Source organism: Pinus tabuliformis, chromosome Q (genome assembly GCF_031772625.1).
Source record: "Pinus tabuliformis cultivar Carrire ecotype Pingquan chromosome Q, CPIR1, whole genome shotgun sequence".
NCBI lineage: Eukaryota > Viridiplantae > Streptophyta > Pinopsida > Pinales > Pinaceae > Pinus > Pinus tabuliformis.
This window is the reverse complement of record NC_142296.1, coordinates 209,767,641-209,790,733: the sequence shown is the minus strand read 5'-3', so window position 1 is coordinate 209,790,733 and position 23,093 is coordinate 209,767,641. Positions and strand designations below refer to the sequence as shown.

The 23,093-nt window shown below is 40.2% G+C and overlaps 1 protein-coding gene across 1 annotated transcript in view; it reads left to right on the top strand.

The window, feature by feature from the left end:
• Positions 1–23,093, top strand: part of SMU2 (RED family protein) — a 104,928-nt gene that overhangs the window by 9,789 nt on the left and 72,046 nt on the right. The window contains exons 3-4 of the mRNA XM_089384181.1: positions 19,499–19,639; positions 19,737–19,786. Of these exons, the coding sequence (XP_089240307.1) occupies positions 19,499–19,639; positions 19,737–19,786 (191 nt within the window). The remainder of the gene's footprint in view (positions 1–19,498; positions 19,640–19,736; positions 19,787–23,093) is intronic.

The window sequence follows — 23,093 nt, the reverse complement described above, 5'->3', positions numbered from 1 at the left end:
ACAGGCCTAAGGCAACTAGGGCATTTGAACTTGTGTAGTGTTTTGCTAGTTTGCATGTAAACTCAGATCTTTGTTGTATTGTTGGATTTACTAGCATTTGTTTTGGAACTACATTTATTGTACTGGTTGAGGGAACTATTGGATTATATTGTTGGGTGTATTTCATATTGAAAGTCAGAATTGTTATTAAAAATTATATTATTTGTGTTGAATTGAATTGTTTGTTCAAAGGATAATTTTTTGAAACCCTAGTTACTAAAGGAAAACCTAGGGCAAAAATTTCCTTACAATAGTGTACATAAAGTAACCCTAAAAGCTAGCAAAAATTGCACCTGTGAAATATCATGTCTTTTTCATGGAAAATTATGTTTTAGTTGCGAGTGTTAAATCATTCATTCATGGTGTTATTCTCGAATTGATGAAACAAGATAATAGCATCAATGTAGTTGTAGTACAAGATATATGATGACTTGGAAAGTTGAATTCAACTTGTAGGCATCATATATTGGCACTTGATACACACTATATTATTTGTGTATTTTCACTTCATGCGAATTGCCATGGCCTAGATATGATCTCCAATGCCCACCATGGAAACAGTTTGAGCATGAGACCATGTTTCATATGCCAATACAAGGTTAATTCCGAAATCTATTGGCATAGGAGCAAGCATATTCCTTTTTTCCATCCGAATGGGATTTCCACAACCGTTGTAGGATTAGAATCTTTAGTCTAGAGGCTTGTCTATAATTTGATTATAGTGAGTGCTCAAAGTAGGCTCAGGGTTTAAAGAAGTGGCAAAAAATGCAAAAAACCTAAAAGACAGAACCTAAAGCTATGTCAATTTTTCCATGGCATTCCCACATGTTGGGTTGAGTGTTGCTCGATTCACCTCCAAAAATCAAGATTCACCTGTGGACTGTAATGTGCAAGGGAAATTTTTGCCCTAGATTTTCCTTCATTTGATAGGTTTCAATAAAAATTCTTTTTATTCAAAACAAAGAATTAACTTATCCAACATAAAAAATATTCTTCAATAAACCATTCTCGCACTTTCAGTAATGTAACCAATCATAGAGCACAAAGCTACTCATTCAATATTTCAACAGTAAATATGTAACCCAAATTTAATCGTACAGGTAAAACGATCCTTCCAGAACAGTTTCAGATAATTCTAAGTAATTCAAAATACAACACGAACAAATATCAGTTCTCTGTAACGAATCTAATGACCCTAGCTTTGATACTCTAATTTGACCTGGTAAATTAACTTCGGATTGATCTCCCTTTTAGCTACAGGGCTACCCGTAATGCCATATGTGTTGTCTCAAGAAAATTTGAAGGATGGTTTGGCTCTGATCTTGACTTAGTAGATTTTGGCCTGTTTCATAACTATGCCCAACCCTAGTTCGTGCTTGGTCTACTTTTAGATAGCTTTGTTTCATACTCAAAATGGATTCTTTGCCCTAACCCTGGCTTCAAGAATGATTTCAAACTTGAATGTCGAGTCCATAATACTCTCGGATTTCAAACTTGAATGTCGAGCCCATAATACTCTCGGATTTCAAACTTGAATGTCGAGTCCATAATACTCTTGGCTTATTATAAATGCCATCCATAGAGGTTGACTGTAGGAAGGATTTCACTCTGTCCAGAACCCGCCTCATGAAAAGCCCGCTCAGTTTTGAAAAGCTTCGAACTGTCCAAAATTGACCTCAGAAGGACCCCTCTCAGTTGGAATAATTACGCTCTATCTAATCAATGAATGAATTGAATTGATTTTCAATGAGCAATGAAGCTCAATAAATAATACAAGAGTATTTACAGAAATAACAAGTTTCTACTAAGGAATAGAAACAACAAGTTTCTAGTAAGAAACTGCTAATAAGATCACAGACGATCTTATCTTACATAAATGAGCATTAAAATACTAAAATAGTATTATTCTAATACCCCCCCTTAATGCTCAATCTATTTACAACACCTATAGACCCTCTGAATTTTACAAACTTGTCAGGACCAAGGGGCTTGGTGAAGATGTCTGCTGGCTGCTCCGTGGTAGGAACATACAACAACTGAACGGATTCGTCTTCAACAAGCTGTCGAGTGTAGTGACAATGGGTTTCCACATGCTTTGTTCGTTCATGGAAGACCGGATTCTTGGCAAGTTTGAGCACTCCCTGATTATCACAGAACAAGGGAGTAGGACCTGCCTGGGAAACATGCATATCCGCAAGCATACGTCGAAGCCAAACAACCTCACAAGATGCCTTAACTGCTCCTCGATACTCTGCTTTTGTCGAGGAGAGAGCCACTGCCTGCTGCTTCTTACTAGTCCAGGTGACAACACCGGATCCCAGACTAAACACATACCCAGCTGTAGATTTACGGTCATCAACTGAACTGGCCTAGTCAGAATCTATGTAACCACTGAGTGTAGGATCGGAACTCCGAGTGTAGAGAAGTCCATAATTAGGAGTGCCACGCACATAACGTAGCACACGCTTCGCTGCTATCCAATGATCAGCGTTAGGAGTTGACATGAAGCGTGAAATGTAGTTCACTGCAAAACTGATGTCAGGTCTAGTGACAGTAAGGTAGATGAGGCTGCCCACTAATTGCTTGAATAAAGTTTCATCCACAAGTGGTGAGGATGACTGAGCTGAAAGTTTGAGCCCTGGTTCCATAGGAGTCGTGGCAGGTTTGCAATCTTGCATTCTGAACGTGTCCACAAGATTTCTGGTATACTTGGACTGAGAGAGAAAGATGTTGTTCTCAGCTTGCCAGACTTCAACCCCCAAACAGTAATGAAGAAGTCCCAAATCTGTGATATCAAAAGTGCCGCACAAATCCTGTTTGATCCATGGATCAAATGTGCTGAACTGTCAGTGATGGATAAGGTCATCCACATAGACAACCACAAACAAGATATCATCACCAGTATGTTTGATATACAAGTTTGCATCAGATGGATTTCGTTGAAAACCATGATATCTTAGGTACTTATCAATTTTCATGTACCAAGCCCGAGGGGCTTGTTTCAGACCATAGAGTGCTTTGACTAATCTACAGAATTTTTGTTCTTGACCAGCAACCTTGAATCCTGGAGGCTGCGTCATGTAGATTTCTTCCTGTAAGTCACCATTCAGAAAAGCATTCTTTACATCCATCTGATGGACTTTCCAACTGAACTGAGTTGCTAAGGCAAGGACAAGCCGTATGGTACTCATCTTGGCTGTAGGAGCAAAGGTCTCCTCATAGTCTATGCCTTCTGTGAAAACCCTCGAGCAACAAGACGAGGCTTATACTTGTCGAGAGTTCCGTCAACTTTGTATTTTACTTTATACACCCATTTGCAACTAATGGGCTTCTTCTCTGCATGAAGATTAGAAAGGGTCAAGTGTGATTCTTTTGAAGACTCTGGAATTCAGCTTCCAGAGCCTGTTCCCACTTAGGTATACCCTTAGCCTGTGAATAGGTTTGAGGCTCAAAAACACTGTGTAAGTTAGCCATAAGAGCAAAATTTACTGTAGGCTGTTGTTTGCTCTTATTTCTGGAAGTTCTACCTTCAAGGAGCTCATTATCTGGGAGATCACCTGTAGAAATTTCTGTTTTCCCACCCCGGTTTTCAGTTTCACCTTATTTCTCCCATGTAGTTAAATGCCCTTTCCCATAACCATACATTTAACAAGCTGAAAAAATAAATATTGCTGAAAACACAAATTCTGGAAATTTTACAGAATGCTGGAAATTGCAGAAATAAAAATCAGCAGTAATAAACAGCCATTAAAACACATTTAAACACTGAGATTTTTGGTCAATGTGACCCTGGAAAAACCCCCTACAACTCTTGGGGAAAACCAGTTTGAGAGCTCTTCTTTATTTCTGAAAATGCCTTTTTCACAGTGAGAAATATTCAGCAAAAAAATCAGCAAGCAAATTTACAACTTATCTCTTTTCCCATGCCTCACAGCGAATTGGAAATTACAGCAAACAGGACAGCAATAAATGCTGTACGGCCTCGATTTTCGTGCCCACTTTTAGCATTAAATGCTGTTGTACGACCAGCATTAAATGCGCTGTACGGACTGCAATAAATGTGCTGTACGGCCTGCAATAAATGCACTGTACGGCCCTCGTTTTGTGTGTAGAAAAATCAGCAAACTGCTCCTCGATTTTTGTGCAAACCACTCCTCGAAAATCATGCCAAAATCTGTCATTCACTGTGTGCTGAACCAGCTGTACAAATCTGCTCAACTGCTGCCTTGGAATGTGTGCCAAACTGCTGTCTCCTTCTCCTCCCTGCTCAGAAATCTCTCTTGCTCTCTTGCTCTCCTTCTCCCAATCTACTCATGAAAGAATGAATGACCTTTTCCTCCTTTAATCTAACCCCAAGTGACTTTTGGGTGATCCCTAAATCCAATTGCTGAAATAGATTGAGATCTAAGGCTGAGATTAAATGCTCATTTAAATCTCACTTTTTATTTTTTAATTCACCCCACTTTAATAAAGACCCACTTAGTCATTTATTTCCAAAGTCACTTTTTCTTTCTAATTTTTCATTGACTTTATAAAAGTCACTTTAAAATTAGACTTAATAACTTTATCACTTAAAGTCACTTTTAAATTAGATTTAACTTTATAAAAACTATAAAGTTACTTTAGGAAAAAAATTAAATTCTTTTGGACACTTTTCCCTATGCCAAAGATCAAAGCCTAAGGGAACCACCTGTCCTCCGGTACCAAATTTCAACACTCCCTCTTACCGAGGAAGGTGTTCCTCACCACACCCATCTTGTCTCTGAAGTAGACATGCTTGCCCCGTGGTAAGGCTTTGCTAAGAATATCTGCAACCTGCTCATCCGTGGAAATATATTCAAGCTTCACAACTCCCTTCTGAACATAGTCTCTGATGAAATGATATCTGATCCGATATGCTTTGACCTGTCATGAAATACTGGATTCTCCGTGAGTTTAATGCAACTATTTATTGAAGGTCTCAACGGCTGACCGAATAAGCCAAAACAGCACCATGAAGTGCTCTTCCTATCAGAAGCACAACCTGCCCAATCAGAATCAGTGTATCCTGCCAATCTCACTCCATCTCCCTGCCTGTAGTCCAGACCATAATCCACTGTCCCCTGCAAGTACCGCAAAATGTGTTTTGTAGCCACCCAGTGAACCTTCCTAGGCTCACACATAAACTGACTCATCGTGTTGACTGCAAAACAAGTATCTGGTCTAGTGTTGACCAAATACATCAAGGAACCAATCAGCTGCCTGTACAATGTGGGATCCACCAACTCGGAATCCGAAGCATGAAGCTTCTTCCAGTTGGTGATCATCGGTGTTGACATGGGTCTACAATCCTCCATGTGGAATCTGCTAAGGATGTCCACAATATACTTCCCCTGCCCCAGGAAGAAATGCCCCTCCTCCTGCCACACCTCCAAGCCCAAAAAGTAATGCATCAAGCCGATGTCCTTCATCTCAAACTCCGTCGCAAGATCTCTCTTGCAGTGCTCTATGAGTCTCTTTGCACTTGTAATGACCAAGTCATCCACATACAGCACCAGAATGAGAGGCTCCTCACCAATCACAATAAAGTAAAGGTTCGGATCTGCCTCACTCTTTGTGAAACCCATCCCCTGCAAATATGTATCTATCCTAGAGTACCAAGCTCTGGGAGCTTGCTTCAGGCCATAAAGGGCCTTTTTCAGTCTGCACACATGGGACTCCTTCCCATGCACCTCAAAGCCCTGTGGCTGCTCAATATACACCTCCTCCTGTATGAAGCCATTGAGATATGCGGTCTTCACATCCATCTGGTGGATTTTCCAACCCATCTCTGCTGCTATTGATATAATGGAGCGGATCGAAGTATATCGAGCCACGGGAGCGAAGGTCTCCTCATAATCAACTCCCTCTACCTGGGAGAATCCTCTAGCCACAAACCTCGCTTTGAATTTCTTAATGCTACCATCTGCAGCATGCTTTACCTTGTAAAGCCATCTGGAAGTAACCACGGGTTTGCCCTCAGGCCTCGGCACCACCTCCCAAACATCATTCTTTATGATAGAAGAATACTCCTCCTGCATGGCCTCTCTCCAGACCTGCTGGCTAGCTGCCTCCTCATAGCTAGAAGGCTCAGAGTCAAGGATACTAGTAACCATCGCCATATAGCTACAAAACCTCTCAGGTGGTCTACTCTCTCTGACTGGCCTCTTCGGCTCAGCAACAGATGTGGCATCTCTCAAGGTGTCCTGAAGCCACTTGGGCTTTCTCTTCCCTGAGCATGCTTCTCCCATAGGAGAATGAAACTCCTCCTCCTTATCACCATCAGTAGCCTGAACTCCTGACTGTCTGTCTGCTGTCCTCCTGCCTGCACCTGAACCTGTAGAAGCTAAGGTACCGTGTGAACTGTCCATCAGTGGACTCCCTAGTGAACTGCTTTGTGAACTGCTCTGCATGCTGCCCGGAGCACCACCCCTCTGGCTCGGCGAGCCACTGCTCACTGACGGACCTGACATCCTCATAGATGTACCTCCGGATCCTCCTGATCCCTGCCCATTGGATCTCTGCGACTGACTCACCTGCTGCTGAGGGTCTGGCTGATCCAGATACTCTAATTCCCGTGACCTCCTAAAGGTCCTGTCCTCCTCGAACTTCACATCCCGTCTGACAACAACTCTCCTCTGTCCAGGAATATAAATCCGAAAGGCCTTTGAGGTCTCACTGTAGCCCACAAAGGTTTCTTCTCTGCGGTGGGCTCTAGTTTGGTCCTCTTCTCCTTGGGTATATAGGAGTATGTAATGCATCCAAAGATATGAAGATGACCAATATCAGGCTTCTTCCCAGAGAAAGCCTCCTCCGGAGTCATGTGCCCCAAGGCACGATGCGGACTCCTGTTCTGCAAGTAAACAGCTGTGTTGCAGGCCTCTGCCCACAAGAACAATGGCAACCCCTGATCATGTAACATGGCTTTGGCAGCCTCTATGATGGATCTGTTCTTCCTCTCCGCAACCCCGTTCTGCTGGGGGTTGTAAGGAACAGTGAACTCCCTCCTAATGCCTGCCTCCGCACAATAGTCAACAAACTCTCCAAGGGTGTACTCTCCTCCATTGTCTGACCTCAGGGACTTGATCTTTCGACCTGTCTGCGTCTCCACAAGAGCTCTGAACTCCTGAAACCGCTTGAAGACCTCACTCTTGGTCTTCAAAAAATAAATCCAAGGTCCTCCTGGAGTGATCATCAATGAATAAAACATAGTACTCATATCCACTCAAGGAAACATGAGACATCCGACCCCTCACATAGGAATGAATCAAATCAAGTATCCCAGTCGCTCTGCTGTCACTGCTGGGAAAAGGGGATTTGGCAAACTTGCCCTTCGCACAACCTCTGCAAGTATCAAAGTGATCAGTACTGAAATCTGGCACACCTGTAGTGATCTCCCGCATGTCCTCAAGGTTCCATGATACATATGTCCCATCCTGCGGTGCCAAATCTCACACAGCTCAGAACTGCTAGCTCTGCTGCCGGTACTACTACTCAATGCCAAAAGGGGCTGGAATGCAAACTTGTACACCTTTGCATGGCGTACACCTATCACTCTAGCTGAATCAGCTGGAGTGCCCCTGGGATACATCAACACCTGTCCTCCCCTGAACAATACCTCATATCCTCTGTCCTCCAAAGCTGAGACAGATATGGGGTTCTTCCTCATCCCTGGCACATAAAGAACATCTGACACTTTCAAGGGAGGTTTGGACTCCCTCTGAAATGTCAGTGTCCCCACCCCGACTGCTCTAACAACTCTGTCATCACCGAGTACTACCTCTATATCAGTGCCACTCTTTGAAAGCTCTGAGAAGTACTCACGGACTCCTGTCATGTGACGTGAAGCCCCACTGTCCACATACCAGATACCTGAAGATGCTCCGCTAATCGAGGGAAAAGCATGCTCCCTCTGAATCTGTGTGGCAGGTGATCCTGCACTAGAGGACTCACACGTAGTGAATGCAAACTCCCGGTCAAAACTACCTGCAAAGTCCTCAATCTCTGCTAAAGCTGCCACGTCCTGGTTTTTCTCCTTCTTCTTCTTCTTCTCCGGACACACAACTGCATAGTGTCCCATCTTTTGACAATTCCAACACTTCACCTTGGAATAGTCCTTCTGTGTGTTCCCCTGTTTACCTTTACCTTTACCTTTGCCCCCACCACTGCTTGTGGAAGCTTGCTTCTTCCCTTTGCCTTTCTTGCCTCCTGCCACCAGTGCGACATCCTCATCCTGCTCAACTGGCTTGGCTGCCCCAAGCTGACCTTTCCTGATCTCTGTCTGAATGCAATCATCCCAAAACCTCTCCCATGTGGGAAGGGTATCACGTGCACAAACCCCATCAGCAAAGTTCAACCATGAACGGGGGAGGCCATTCACTGCAATCCGCACCAACTCAGTGGGTGGAATGGCCTCTCCAATCGCTGCCAACTCATCTCTCACATTAGTAATTTTTGTGAGATATCCAGCTGCACTATCATTACCCATCTTAATGTTCTTCAGCTTCTTCTTCAGGACCATCTTCCGGTTCTCATTGGTACTCTGGTAGAGATTGGACAATGCTGTCCACATCTCACGGGCATTGCTCTTTCTTTTCACATGAGGAATGCAGTGGTCTTTGATTCCGTCTAGAATCAGCCTCTTACTCTTGTTGTTCTTTTTATTATAAGCTGTCAACTGAGTAGCATCAGTAGGCACAACAACAGGGTTCTGTGTGGTATGCACCATGATATCCCAGACTTCTGCCTCCTCAAATATACTCTGCATTCTCTCCTTCCAAACGCTGTAATTTGTATGCCTATTCAGCCTATCCTCCACCCTCAATCCCAATGACATCCGGCTGTCCTAAAACTGAAAACAGCACTGCTGTAGTAAAGATAAAACTGTTGTTTATGAAAAAATCAGCTTGCTGGAATTTTCTGAGTGAAAAATTAGCAGTTGTAATTTTTCCTTTTGCTGTCCCAAACTGCCCTTCAGCACTCAAGCATTGATACCATGTAGAAATTTCTGTTTTCCCACCCCGGTTTTCAGTTTCACCTTATTTCTCCCATGTAGTTAAATGCCCTTTCCCATAACCATACATTTAACAAGCTTAAAAAATAAATATTGCTGAAAACACAAATTCTGGAAATTTTACAGAATGTTGGAAATTGCAGAAATAAAAATCAGCAGTAATAAACAGCCATTAAAACACATGTAAACACTGAGATTTTTGGTCAATGTGACCCTGAAAAAACTCCCTACAACTTTTGGGGAAAACCAGTTTGAGAGCTCTTCTTTATTTCTGAAAATGCCTTTTCACAGTGAGAAATATTCAGCAAAAAAATCAGCTAGCAAATTTACAACTTATCTCTTTTACCATGCCTCACAGCAAACTGGAAATTACAGCATACAGGACAGCAATAAATGCTGTACGACCTACTCGATTTTTGTGCCCACTATCAGCATTAAATGCTGCTGTACGACCAGCATTAAATGCGTTGTACAGACTGCAATAAATGCATTGTACGACTTGCAATAAATGCGCTGTACGACCTTTGTTTTGAGTGCAGAAAAAATCAGCAAACTGCTCCTCGATTTTTGTGCAAACCACTCCTCGAAAATCGTGCCAAAATTTGCCTTTCACTGTGTGCTGAACCAGCTGTACAAATCTGCTCAATTGCTGCTTTGGAATGTGTGCCAAGCTGCTGTCTCCTTCTCCTCCCTGCTCAGAAATCTATCTTGCTCTCTTGCTCTCCTTCTTCCAATCTGCTCATGAAAGAATGAATGACCTTTTCTTCATTTTCCTCCTTTAATCTAACCCCAAGTGACTTTTGGGTGATCCCTAAATCCAATGGCTGAAATAGATTGAGATCTAAGGCTGAGATTAAATGCTCATTTAAATCTCACTTTTTATTTTTTAATTCACCCCACTTTAATAAAGACCCAGTTAGTCATTTATTTCCAAAGTCACTTTTTCTTTCTAATTTTTCATTGACTTTATAAAAGTCACTTTAAAATTAGACTTAATAACTTTATCACTCAAAGTCACTTTTAAATTAGATTTAACTTTATAAAAATTATAAAGTTACTTTAGGAGAAAAATTAAATTCTTTTGGACACTTTTCCCTAGGCCAAAGATCCAAGCCTAAGGGAACCACATGTCCTCCGGTACCAAATTTCAACATCACCAATAGTTTTAGCCCACCATTTACGCTGGAGAGTAGAAGAACCAATATCTGGAGCAGGTGGAGGAGGCTTAAGAACAACAGGAGCAGCAAGAGGAGGATTATTTTCCGGAGGAAGCTCAAGTAGTGCATCATCAAATACCGATGCTGCATCATCCCTCCCATCAGGTGGACCTAACGGAAGAAGAACACTGGGAGGCTGATCCTCAGAACATTGCTCAGAAGGAGGGGACTGAAAGAACCCTCTGTCTTCATCAAATACTACGTCCCGACTGAAGATAAGACGATCAGTGTCTAAATCTATCAGCCTATAGGCCTTGTGGTGATCACTGTACCCTGTCATCATGAGTTTCTGGCTTTTGGAATCCAACTTAGAGCGCTTAGCAGCTGGAATCCAAACATATGCAACCGAGCCAAACACTTTGAGGTGATTGATCTTAGGCTTACGGCCAGACCAAACCTCTTCTGGAGTCTTCCCCTTAACAGCCTGAGTAGGTGATTGGTTAAGAAGATAGACAACAGTAAACATTGCTTTAGCCCAAAATTTGTTTAGAACACTCCTGTGTTGTAACATGGAACGAGCCATTTCAACAATCGTACGGTTGCGACGTTTAACAACATTGTTCTGCTGAGGAGTGTAGGGGGTAGTTAACTGGCGTTTGATGCCATGGGTATCACAGAAGTTGGAGAAAGCAGAAGAACAAAATTCCCCTCCGTTATCTGTCCTAAGAGTTATGATATTATAGCCAGACTGTTTTTCAACTAAGGATTTAAACTTCTAAAAGATACTAAATACATCAGATTTATGTTTTAGAAAGTGCACCCACATCTTTCTACTGAAATCATCTACAGGAAGTAAAACATATTTGCAACCAGTAACTGAAGATGTATTCATAGGACCACAAATATCAACATGAATTAACTAGAGTACCTTAGATGCGTGCCAAGATTCTCCATCCTTGAATGAAGACCGATGTTGCTTGCCAGCTTGACAGGTGTCGCACACTCCCAACTGCTGAGTCTGAATATCAGGTAACCCTGACACAAGTCCTTCCGGAGATAGCTGAGAGAGATACTGAATGTTTAGATGCCCATATCGCTGATGCCACAGAGTGCTGATGGGAGAAACACACGCTTAGGTTTAGGCTTCTTCACCTGACTTCAGGAATTCGACCTTTAGGATTATTAGGTTCCACCCCCCTTACCTTAGAACCTTTGAAACCTATGAGCAGTCTTGAAACCAGCCAGAAGCTGCTAGAGCCACTTCTGGAGAATCACTAGTGTCAAGAAGCCTGTATAGACCATGATCCTCTAGGCCAACAGCGACCGTAAGACGAGTTTCCCTGTCAATAATGGAGCACTTGTGCACACTGAACACCAGATCGAGCTGAGGAGGGTTCCTCAAAATTTGGCTGACAGACAGCAAATTAATTTCCATAACAGGAACATAGTACACATTCAGGAAGAGTGCGCGCCCACTAGACTGGATTTGAATTGTACCTCTGCCAACCACTGTGTACTCCTCACCTCCACCGAATACCACGGAATCACTGAAAGATGAGAAGTCAGTAAACCAGTCACGCCTGTGAGAGAAATGACGTGATGCACCAGAGTCAATGTACCAGGCAAAAGACGGGGCATGATCTGAGGACCTTTTAGCCATAAAGGTGTAAACGGCAGATTCCTTCTGCTCGGAATGTTCTGCAACATTCGCTGTCTGATGGGACTCTGTTATGAAACCAGCTCAAGAAAAGATAGAAAAGATAGATCAACGCCTTAGAATTCAGCCTCTTCGAGGGGGCAACCTCCTTTACATTACATAAATGAATAATTCTTGGATGATTCAAATGACAAAACCTCCTTTCTATATATAGGAGTCTAAGGAGTCACAATATAATCCAGCCGACCTAACAATAATAATATAAAGCCACAAAAATAACAATAGAGGGATTCTATGGGGCACATAAATAACAATATGGGGGTAATAGGGGCACAACAATATAAATAAGGGGTATAACTACAATAGTAATGGGGTAATCACTAGTATTATAGGGACCCAACATGCCCCTCTCCTTCAAAAAAGTGTTGTCCTCAACGCTTGAGTAGTTCTGGATACTTCTGCATAAAATTCTCATCCTCCCATGTGGAATCTTCAGCGGATAAGTTCTTCCACTTGATAAGATACTCTGAAATTGATCGATTTCGTAGCTGTCGAGTTCTTGTTTCTGTGACTGCTTCCGGTTCCAATATAATTTTTCCTTCCTCGTCAAGTTCTGGCAATATTGTTTGAATTGGGAGCTTGTCGCCTATAACCTTCTTTAAACATGAAACATGGAAAACTGGGTGCAATCGAGAAGCTGCAGGAAGCTCCAATTTGTATGCCATAGTACCAATCTTTTGCAACACCTTGTACGGACCATAATACTTTGGTGATAATTTATTATCCTTCTTAGCTTGCTTTAGGGACATTTGCTTATATGGTTGTAGCCGTAGGAATACCCAATCACCTACATCAAAACTTCTTTCACTGCGATGTTGATCTGCCTGTTGTTTCATTCTATTTTGTGCCAACACGAGGTTATCCTTTAAGAGTTGGAGGACTTGTTGTTGATGTTCGATGTGATGTTCCACTGCCTGAACCTTAGAATTTTCTCTTAAATATGATGTGATGGATGGTGGTTGATACCCATAAAGTGCCATAAATGGGGTCATTTTTGTTGCTGTATGGAAGGAAGTGTTATACCACCATTCAGCCAGAGGCAACCATTTGACCCATTGTGTCTGTTTATCAGATACAAAGCAACGAAGATATCCTTCCAAACATTTGTTTACTATCTCAGTTTGCCCATCAGATTGAGGATGATAAGATGAGCTATGAGCTAACTGAGTACCAAGACAAGAAAATAATTCTGTCCAAAAATTTCCAGTGAAAATGGGATCTCTGTCACTTACAATAATCTTTGGGTTTCCATGTAGCTTTTGAACTGTTTCCATAAATGCAGTAGAAACTGTACTGGCTTTAAATGGATGTGATAATGCACAAAAGTGTGCATACTTGGTAAGTCTGTCAACTACCACCATGATGACACTCTTTCCCTCAGACTTGGGTAAACCTGTGATAAAATCCATTGAAACCTCCTCCCAACGTTGGCTTGGAATGGATAAAGGTTGTAATAGACCCGGTGTCTTAATTGTTTCAACTTTATTTTGTTGGCAAACCAAACATTCCGCCACAAACTTTTGAATATCTGATTTAAGGCCATCCCAAAAAAATTCCTTCTTAACCCTGTGGTAAGTTTTTAAAAATCCTGAGTGCCCTCCTAAGGGAGAAGTGTGCAATTCCATAAGAATCTTTTGTTTTAGCTGGGAATTCTTACAGAGGTATAAGCGATCTTTGTACCATAACGAATCATTTTGCCAGCTAAATGTATCAGAAGTACTGGAATCTTGTTGTAGCTTTCGAATAAGTGCCCACACTTCTTCGTCATTCTTCCATTCCTCCCTTGCTTCGTTTATCCAATCTGGTTGGATAATAGAAATGGCACACAACAATGCTTCCACATCCTCATCCTTTCTTGAGAGTGCATCTGCCACCACATTTTGCTTCCCTTTTTTGTAGATGATTTCAAAGTCATAACCCAACATCTTTGTGACCCACTTTTGTTGCTCTTCAGAGGATAATCTTTGTTCTAAAAAGTATTTAAGGCTATCATGATCCGTTTTTACCTTGAAGTGTCTTCCCATTAGGTAGGGTCGCCATTTCTTAAGTGCATGGAGTATTGCCAACATTTCCTTCTCATAAATAGCTTTGCTTAAAAACTTTCCCTTGATTGGACGACTTTCAAAAGCAATGGGTCTTTCATCTTGCATTAGAACAGCACCAATTCCATTTCCTGAAGCATCACATTCCACAATAAAGGTTTTTGTGAAGTCCGGTGTAGCTAAGACCGGTGCTTGGCACATTGCCTCTTTAAGATGTTCAAAGGCCTTTGTTGCTTCCGGAGTCCATGAAAATGAATCTTTCTTCAATAATGTTGTTAGAGGTGCTGCTATTCTCCCATAATTCTTAACAAACTTGCGATAATACCCTGTCAACCCAAGAAATCCTCGCAGATGCTTTATGGATGTGGGGATTTTCCATTCCTTAATGGCTTTAATTTTGCTAGGGTCTACCTTAACTCCTTCATGAGATACAATATGACCCAAATATTCCACCTCCTGGACTCCAAAGAAACATTTGGATCTTTTTGCATATAATTGTTTCTCCTCCAATAGTTGTAGCACCTTGTCAACATGTTCAACATGATCCTTCCAAGACTTGCTGTAGATTAGTATATCATCAAAAAATACTAACACAAATTTTCTAAGGAATGGTTTGAAAATTGAATTCATCAAACCTTGAAATGTTGAAGGTGCATTGGTAAGGCCAAAAGGCATGACCAAAAATTCATAATGACCCTCATGAGTTCTAAATGCCGTTTTCGGAATGTCTTCAATCTTCATTCTGATTTGATGATATCCCGAACGAAGATCCAACTTGGTGAAGTAAATTGATCCATGCAATTCATCCAGTAATTCATCAATGACAGGAATGGGGAACTTATCTTTAATAGTGAGCTTGTTGAGCTCCCTATAATCCGGACACATGCGCCATGATCCATCCTTCTTGTGCACCAATACTACTGGAGCTGAGAAAGAACTTTGACTCGGTTGAATTATACCAGCCTCTAGCATTTCTGCAACCATACGTTCAATTTCACTTTTTTGGACATAGGGATATCTGTACGGCCTGATGTTTGGAGGAACACTTCCTGGAATCAGATGAATAGCATGATCATGATCACGCATAGGTGGGAGACCTTTGGGAGTCTCAAATACCTTGGAATGATTGTCCAGGACTTTTTGGAGATCTGGAGAAATAGATGATTCCAATGTGGAAACATCTAGCGAACATAATTGTGCAATTACACCTCTTTGCTCCTTTTTTAGAAGCTTTGTCATGCCATTAGAGCTGATTATCTTTCCTGGTTTCCCTGCAATACCCCTTAATTCAACTTCCTTTCCTTCCGTAGAAAATTTGATGAAAAGTTCTTGAAAATTAAAAGCTATTGTACCCAAGGATTGTAGCCATTGGACTCCTAGTACAACATCAGCACCTCCCATTGGAATGGAAAGCATTGGGCTAGTCAATACATATTCTCCCATGGATAGCTTGATATTATGGCACTTTCCAGAGCAATTTATTGTTCCTCCATTTGCAATCATCACTTGACACTCTGGTGCTGGATATAGGAAGCAATTCAATTCTTTTGCTACCCTACAATGAATAAAATTGTGGGTGCTTCCTGAATCAATCAACACTATTACCTTTTTCTTCTTGATTTGTCCTTCTATCTTGATGGTTTGAGGAGTGGTAATTCCCGCCAATGCATTACAAGATATGGTCGGATTTATTTGTTCTTCATCTAGGCTTTGTTCCTGGAGTATATCCTCTTCTTTTGACCTTTCTTGCTCCTTTTCTTCTTCCTCTTCACAATCTATGTAGAATAATTTCTTCTCAGCACACTTATGACCTTTTGTGTATTTGCTATCACAATTGTAACAAAGCCCTTTTGCTCTTTTTTCTTCCAATTGTTGTGGTGTCAACCTTGTAGGTTGTGGAAGACTAGGGGCAACAACACTTCCGTCTTTATAGTTGTGAGTGGTATGCTTCCTAGTTGCCATAATTTTGCTTTCCATTTTTCTTGCTAACCTGAATGCCTTCTCTAATGAATCAGGTTCCCAAAGGCGAACATCATGTTGGATATTATCCTTTAAAGACCCTATGAACACATCAATCCTATGCTCCTCTGGAATATCTTTTACCCTTATGTTCAATTTTTGGAACTCCTCAATGTGCTCCATTATTGAACCCTTTTGTTTGAGACTTATCAATTGGCTAAAAAAAGTGTTGCTTTTTGTATCCTCATAATGTGCTATCAATTCTTCCGTAAAAATTGCCCAAGTGATAAATTGTTTACGAGAACAAAGCCATTGATACCATACAAACTGATTTGGTTCCAAATATACAGTTGCCATACGTACCTTTTGTGCGTTTTGCACATTATTGAGATCGAAGAATTGCTCCATCTGTAATATCCATGTGGCGGGATCCTTGCCATCAAACTTCCTCATATCGATTTTTGGAATATGGTGATTCTTCAATCCAACATTAGCATCTATGGAATCATGATTAACATTTCTTTTGTTCTCATCATGAGTTTCCTTTACTACCCTTTCACCATTAGTGACCATTTCTTGTAGCAACTTATTCATATTTATCTTCAATTCATCCATGTCTGTCTTCAAATCTATCTTCAAATCATCCATCTTAGCTTCCACGTCAATCATCTTAGCTTCTACGCCTTTCTTTAAACAATCCATCTTAGCTTCTACATCTTTCTTTAAACCATCCATCTTAGATTCTGTTCCTTTTTGTGCAAGGGACAGTTGTTGCACTTGGTCTTGTAATTTTGATATATCATGTAGCATTTCTTCCTCTTCTTCATGAGTCATGCTAGAGCTTTCAGGTTCCTTACTAGGTGTTTGCATTTTCTTTCCTCGGGGCATCAGTTACCGATAATAATGCTCTACTATGCCCTTTGAATTCCTTCAAAATAAATTTTCAAACCAAGCTTAAGCAAAAATTTAAGAAAATCTACACACCTTTTTTCACTTTGTAGGAGCTCGATATTGCCTCTGATGTATCTCTGTACTTTCCAATCATCTAGTTCTGAATTTGTGATCTGTAGTAGCCCTCTGTGTCCTCTTTCCAATGCCACAAGTCTGACCCAAATTGGATTCTCCAAGGAAGAGTTATGTGAAATCTCCCACAGTGACTTGCTTTTAGACTAGTTCAGTAGAGCGAACTTGTACGACGTGCCACGAGTCACTGTTTCAACCTTTGGATCTGAAACTCACATACAAGAAACTACAGTCCGTCCTCTTTCTGTACCTTCTTACGAAATTTCAATCCGATCCCCAGAGAGAAAGTTATGACGATTTTCCCCAGGTCACCTGTTTTGAATGTAATTCAGGAGTCTGCAAAAAGACCAACTTCCTCAGATCATATCTCCGCAAATATCGCGTGAAAAGCTCTGAAATTCGGACCCAAGGTTCAGCGCGATTTCTTCTCAAATGGGTTTTTTTTGCGACTTCTGAAACGTCACAGAAAAAAAGTTATAGCGAAAATTCCACGATGACCTGTTTGGAGCAGCGAAACCCTAGAATCCAAAGCTCTGATACCAAATGTTATGAAACCAGCTCAAGAAAAGATAGAAAAGATAGATCAACGCCTTAGAATTCAGCCTCTTCGAGGGGGCAACCTCCTTTACATTACATAAATGAACAATTCTTGGATGATTCAAATGACAAAACCTCCTTTCTATATATAGGAGTCTAAGGAGTCACAATATAATCCAGCCGACCTAACAATAATAATATAAAGCCACAAAAATAACAATAGAGGGATTCTATGGGGCACATAAATAACAATATGGGGGTAATAGGGGCACAACAATATAAATAAGGGGTATAACTACAATAGTAATGGGGTAATCACTAGTATTATAGGGACCCAACAGACCCTCCCTGTTTCTTCTGTTCAGAAGCAATCCTCTGTCTACCGTTAATTGTTTCAGGATGTTTGAGAGTGGTTCCAACCTCATTGGATTTCATATGGAGAAAGTAGAATTTTAGATTGCACTGAAAATTCAGCTTTCTTAACAATTTTCAGGATATCAAGATTGGGGGTTGCAATGTTTCCATTGGATTCTGTTATGTATGGGGGTTTGGAACTAGCATTTAATCAAGAGCACCAAGCCCTCTATGTACTTTGATGTTGGTGGCATCGATTGTTGTACTCTTCTGTCATAACCCTAGTAAAAATATACCCATCACTCAAGCAAAATCTCGATTTGACATGTTAATCTTTTTCTATCTTATTTTAATATTTAGAGGGTGATATTGACAATTAGAATCCCAATATAGGCAATGATTTTGATGATACATAGGTATTTGTTGTAGCATGATTTTTCTTGGAATCTAGAGGCCATATAGTACATCTTTGTTGATGTATTATTGGTTCAGAGATTGATTGCACTTGGTACTATTTTCTTATATGCAGCACCCTTGCTCTATATATGAAAAAAATTGCAACAATATGTGGCGACATGGGTGCTTTCACAGTTGGTGAACACTTCTTCTATAGAGAGATGTTTAACAACTAGCTTAGTTCATTGTTCAGAGCGACTGGACCTTTCAGTCTTCATACTTAATGTGCAGATGGTCTATTTTGTAAACATAATTATTTGCTCATCTTATTGTTGATAGTTGTTAGAGTTACCTATTTCATTCCATAAGTTAATGGTCTACATTCTTTCATGTGGCTTAAAAATTTGTTTGTTTGTTTGTACTTGCTAGAATCTAGATGGTTGATGCTCAAATAATTAATCACTAATGTACTATGAATGCCATTTCTATCTTCATTGATGTACAAATATGCATGTTTTCATATATTCTGCAACTAATTTGGCATTTTGGATGTTTTTTCTTGAATACAAATGTAATAGACACACAAACACACACACACTCCTAAGGATTTTTGGAAAATGATGCTCCCTACTCCTGCTCTGTGCAACCTTGGTTTAGGGACATTTTATAAACATAGGAGGGATCAAGCACAACCTACAAGAGTCACCATATTATAGGAGTTGGAGGTGAGGAGAGGGTATGGGTGCTGTGCAGAATTTATTTATTCTAAGCATTTCTCCTTCAACTTTAATGAAGGTTGATTAATTTCAATTTTTAACTTTTATGAATTCTAACATTTTGAGGCTAAATGCACAGTTTACATCTTACATTTAATATTTTGTTTTCTGAAGTGATGAGAGTGTTTGCGGAATTTTTCTATTTCAGTGTACAGTTTTCCATTGGGTACCAAATAGATTTCTCTAAAGTCAACAGGAGTTACAACTTACACTTGTAATTTTTATTGTTATTTTCTTTTGTTTTATCTTAAAAGCTTTAATTTGTTTCCTCGCCCATCATTCAAAATCGTGCAGCTTTGTATTGTTTTTGCTTGAGTTTTATAAATTGCATTATTTTCTACTATTACAAGTTTTCATCATCAATAATGTGAAAAAAATTAAAAGTATCTTCTTGTTGGGTCTTTAATTTTATTTGTGTAAACTACATTATTTCAGGGGAATCATTTTTTTTTGTGTTTTCCTAACAGGGAAGAAAAACAAGAAGAGCCAGATCTGCCAAGGTACCGAGATCGTGCCAAGGAAAGGCGGGAAGATCAGAACCCAGACTATGAGCCCACAGATATGGGTTCTCTTCATGCTGTTGCACCACCTGGGACTGTTGATTTAAGGTAATGCTCTGTTATTATCCTTGAAGGTACTTTGAGGGTTTGCTACCGTAAAAAGCGTATCATACTTATCAATGCTTTTGTTTTTTTATTTATACAGGATAGCTGATGCACATAGGATATCTATTGAGAACAGCAAATATCTTGGAGGTTAGTAAGCTTATTTTTCTTTTTTTATTATGTTGTCTCATGTTAGTCATAAAGTTTATATGTTTTTATACTTTAGTTTAGCTTATATCTTTTGCAGTCTCAAAGAGAGACAGGAAGGCTGTGAGGAACCTTGGTGCCAGGTTGACCACTTGGCCCTCCAAAAGCAAATGTCAAAATGCAATATCAAGATATGATGGAGAATCAGTAGAACACACGATGGAGGGAATATTGTATTAGAATCCCAAACCCTATTCAAGAGAGGGTAATCTCTGATACAATGCCAAGTGCCACAACATCTGCATGGATGCTTTATGTTGGAGTTTCTCCCTTTATTTATAGGCTTATGAGCCTTACCAACATTCTGCCATAATTAATGTCATAGGTATTATAACATAATTATTATATACCTAACATTATCACATAAATAGGGCTCTTATCACATAATATAGACACGAGTACCTAATTAGGACAACCACCTAATCAAGAGACAACTACCATTATCACCTCATTAGGATACATAGAAAGAGTCAGCCTTTCTTAATACCTTAGGCCATGGTAAGGTACAAAGCATACTCTTCAAAAAGTCTTTGCACTCAAATTTTTGGTGGACTTGGATAACACTTCCATTTGATGAGGTATTCCTTGACCTACTTGGATTGAAAATGCTTTTTGCAAATGTCCAGAATTCTTTCTGGTTACATTGACATTCAACACTCTTTATGAAACTCAGGTAGCTTTGTTTGCATGTTGATATTCTGACCGACTTACTACCTTCTTTAGACAGGAAACATGGGAAACTTTGTGAATCTTGGAAGTGGTGGGTAACTTTATGTATTTGTCACTTCCCCAGTTGGTTCAAAATCTGAAATTGCTTGAACTCTGCAGCTGTTTAGAAAATAGACCTTAGTGCTTGGTGGTTCATAATACATATCCATTCTTTTTCTTGACCAAGATCACACGTGCCGAGTAAGGGTTCCAGCATATATCGTTCTTTCATTTAACATGTGCTAATTAGCCTTTCAATTTTTGTCTTCCATTGGTAAGGGTACCTGTAGGTTTTGATATTTGGTGGATTGCTGTGGGAAATGAGGTCTATGGGGTGATCCACTTCTTTATTGGGTGGAAACTCTTTTGGTTCATCAAATACTTCATGATGTCATTGAATGGCATCTTGTACCTTTGGTTCCTCATAGTTAGGTTCTTCGTTTGTGTGAATAGCATAGCACCTTGCAATAGTAGTGGTGCCACTTCTGTCCCTTTTGTAATTTTTTGATTTAGTGGGTGCTAGTGATTTGTGGGTGCTGATCCCATTGAATTGGTTGTGCTTCTCAGCTGACTTGAATTAAATGAAGAGTCTGCACATATTCATAGCAAAAGTGCCCAATATTTTGAGCGATTGTACTCCCAAGACCGCAAGCATTTCCCCCATGGGTATCGAAGCATATTCGTTGCTCTTTCACAGGTTCATAGCAAAAGTGTCTAATGTTAGGAGCCATTGTATTCCGAAGACCGCATCTACTCCCCCCATGGTTATTGCCAACATATTTGTTGCTAGCTCATATGCCCCATGACTAAGTAGACAATGTGGTCTTTTCTTCCAGAAGATATGTTTTCCTCATTAGCAATCCTGATTTGGAAATGTTTGACTGGGTAAGGAAAATAATTGAGTTGTTATGCTAGTTCTTGTGGAGGAAGTTGTGAGTGATTGTGAATCCCCTGAAAATCCCTTGGATAAAAGTGATCCAATTTATCTGGATAACTTGCAACTCACAAGGAATATATGCTGTTGCCTAATCACAGTCACTTTTGATTGGCTCATGCCAACTCCATGGGGTTTTCCCTTTACGAAATCAGATCTGGAAATCACAATTCTTCAGTCAAAACAATTCAGATATGACTTGTTCTTGCTGATTTTTATGCCTCCAAAGCTTGAAACTTGACATGGACCTCCAGAATCAGTTGAAAGGACTGCAGTTCTGCTTGTGGGTATTGCAGATCTTTACAGCCAGTGCTCTATACACTACAGATTTTATCTTTATATATACTAAAGAATGATTAAGCTTTTAAAACTTAGCAGGTACAATCAGACCAGGTGCCTTAATAGAAATTGAGTCAAGAAAGAAAATCAGCAAGACGAACAACTGTGTTCAAATCTTATCTGTCTGAAAATACACTTGCATCTAACTTTGAAACAATCTGAAGTAAAACACAAACTAGATTTCCCAGCAGATATAAGTATTAGTTCACTGTCAAAAGGACTTGTTTTCATTAGCAATTGGAAATAAGATGCAAAAGCAATGTCAAATTAATTACTATCAAGGCAAATCAGCTCCATGAAAGGGCATGCACAATGTTCTCCAAGAACAAATTTAATTGCTGCTAGAGAATTCATCCATGTAGCAGCAATCAATCACAGACCAATTCAGCATATGTGCACTGTTCCAAACTAATAATTTCACGTGCAAAGGAGTAGTGGAGGAGAGAAATGGAAAGATGGAGGAAAAGATACAAGATAGAAATTTATCGAAACCTTCTCCCAACATTAACTCCATTAAATAGACCTTCTCACCCCGAGTGGTGCAGCCTAGTTGACTTGGATCAGGAGATGAAAGATTGGAGCATGTCCTCCTTGACCGTCCCGCAAGTGATGCATGCAAAGCCCATGGATAGGGTGTGTTCAGTCAAGTTGGAGAATATGGTTGACTTACCTGGAATAAACCAAAAGAAACTGTCTAGGATAGAGCTCAAGTGATGTGCCCAGCTGTCCACTGGAGAAATGCATGTCAAATAGATAAAGTGTAATATCCCTTGGTATTATTTTTGCTAAGATATTAGGGAATTTACTTCAGAAAATTATGCCATGAATTTCCATTCCAAAGACACCATAAAAATTTCACAAATTCACACCATGGAAATTACCAGCAAATTAAATAATGTAAAACCCAGAAATTAAATGAATGCTGCAGTTCTGGCAATATTTTATTTATGGAATTCTTAGGAGAAAATTTACATAAACTTTGAAGTAAAACCTGGGAAATTAACTTTTGAAATGATGGCACTTGATGTACTTGACAATTCGTCCTATCAACTGAATATTTCGGCCCCCAGCTATAGTCAATGTCAACCCTCCTTGATGGGGTGATTTGGCCCTTTAAAGCAACTGGCATGCGGCCCTCCTTGAAAGAGCAACTTTGCCTGCAATTTTAAATCAACTTGGCCCTCCTTTGAAGACACTATTTCAATCCCTGACAACTGGGCAATTTGATTCTCAGTTGATAAATAATGCAGCCCTAGTGAGAAAGGCATT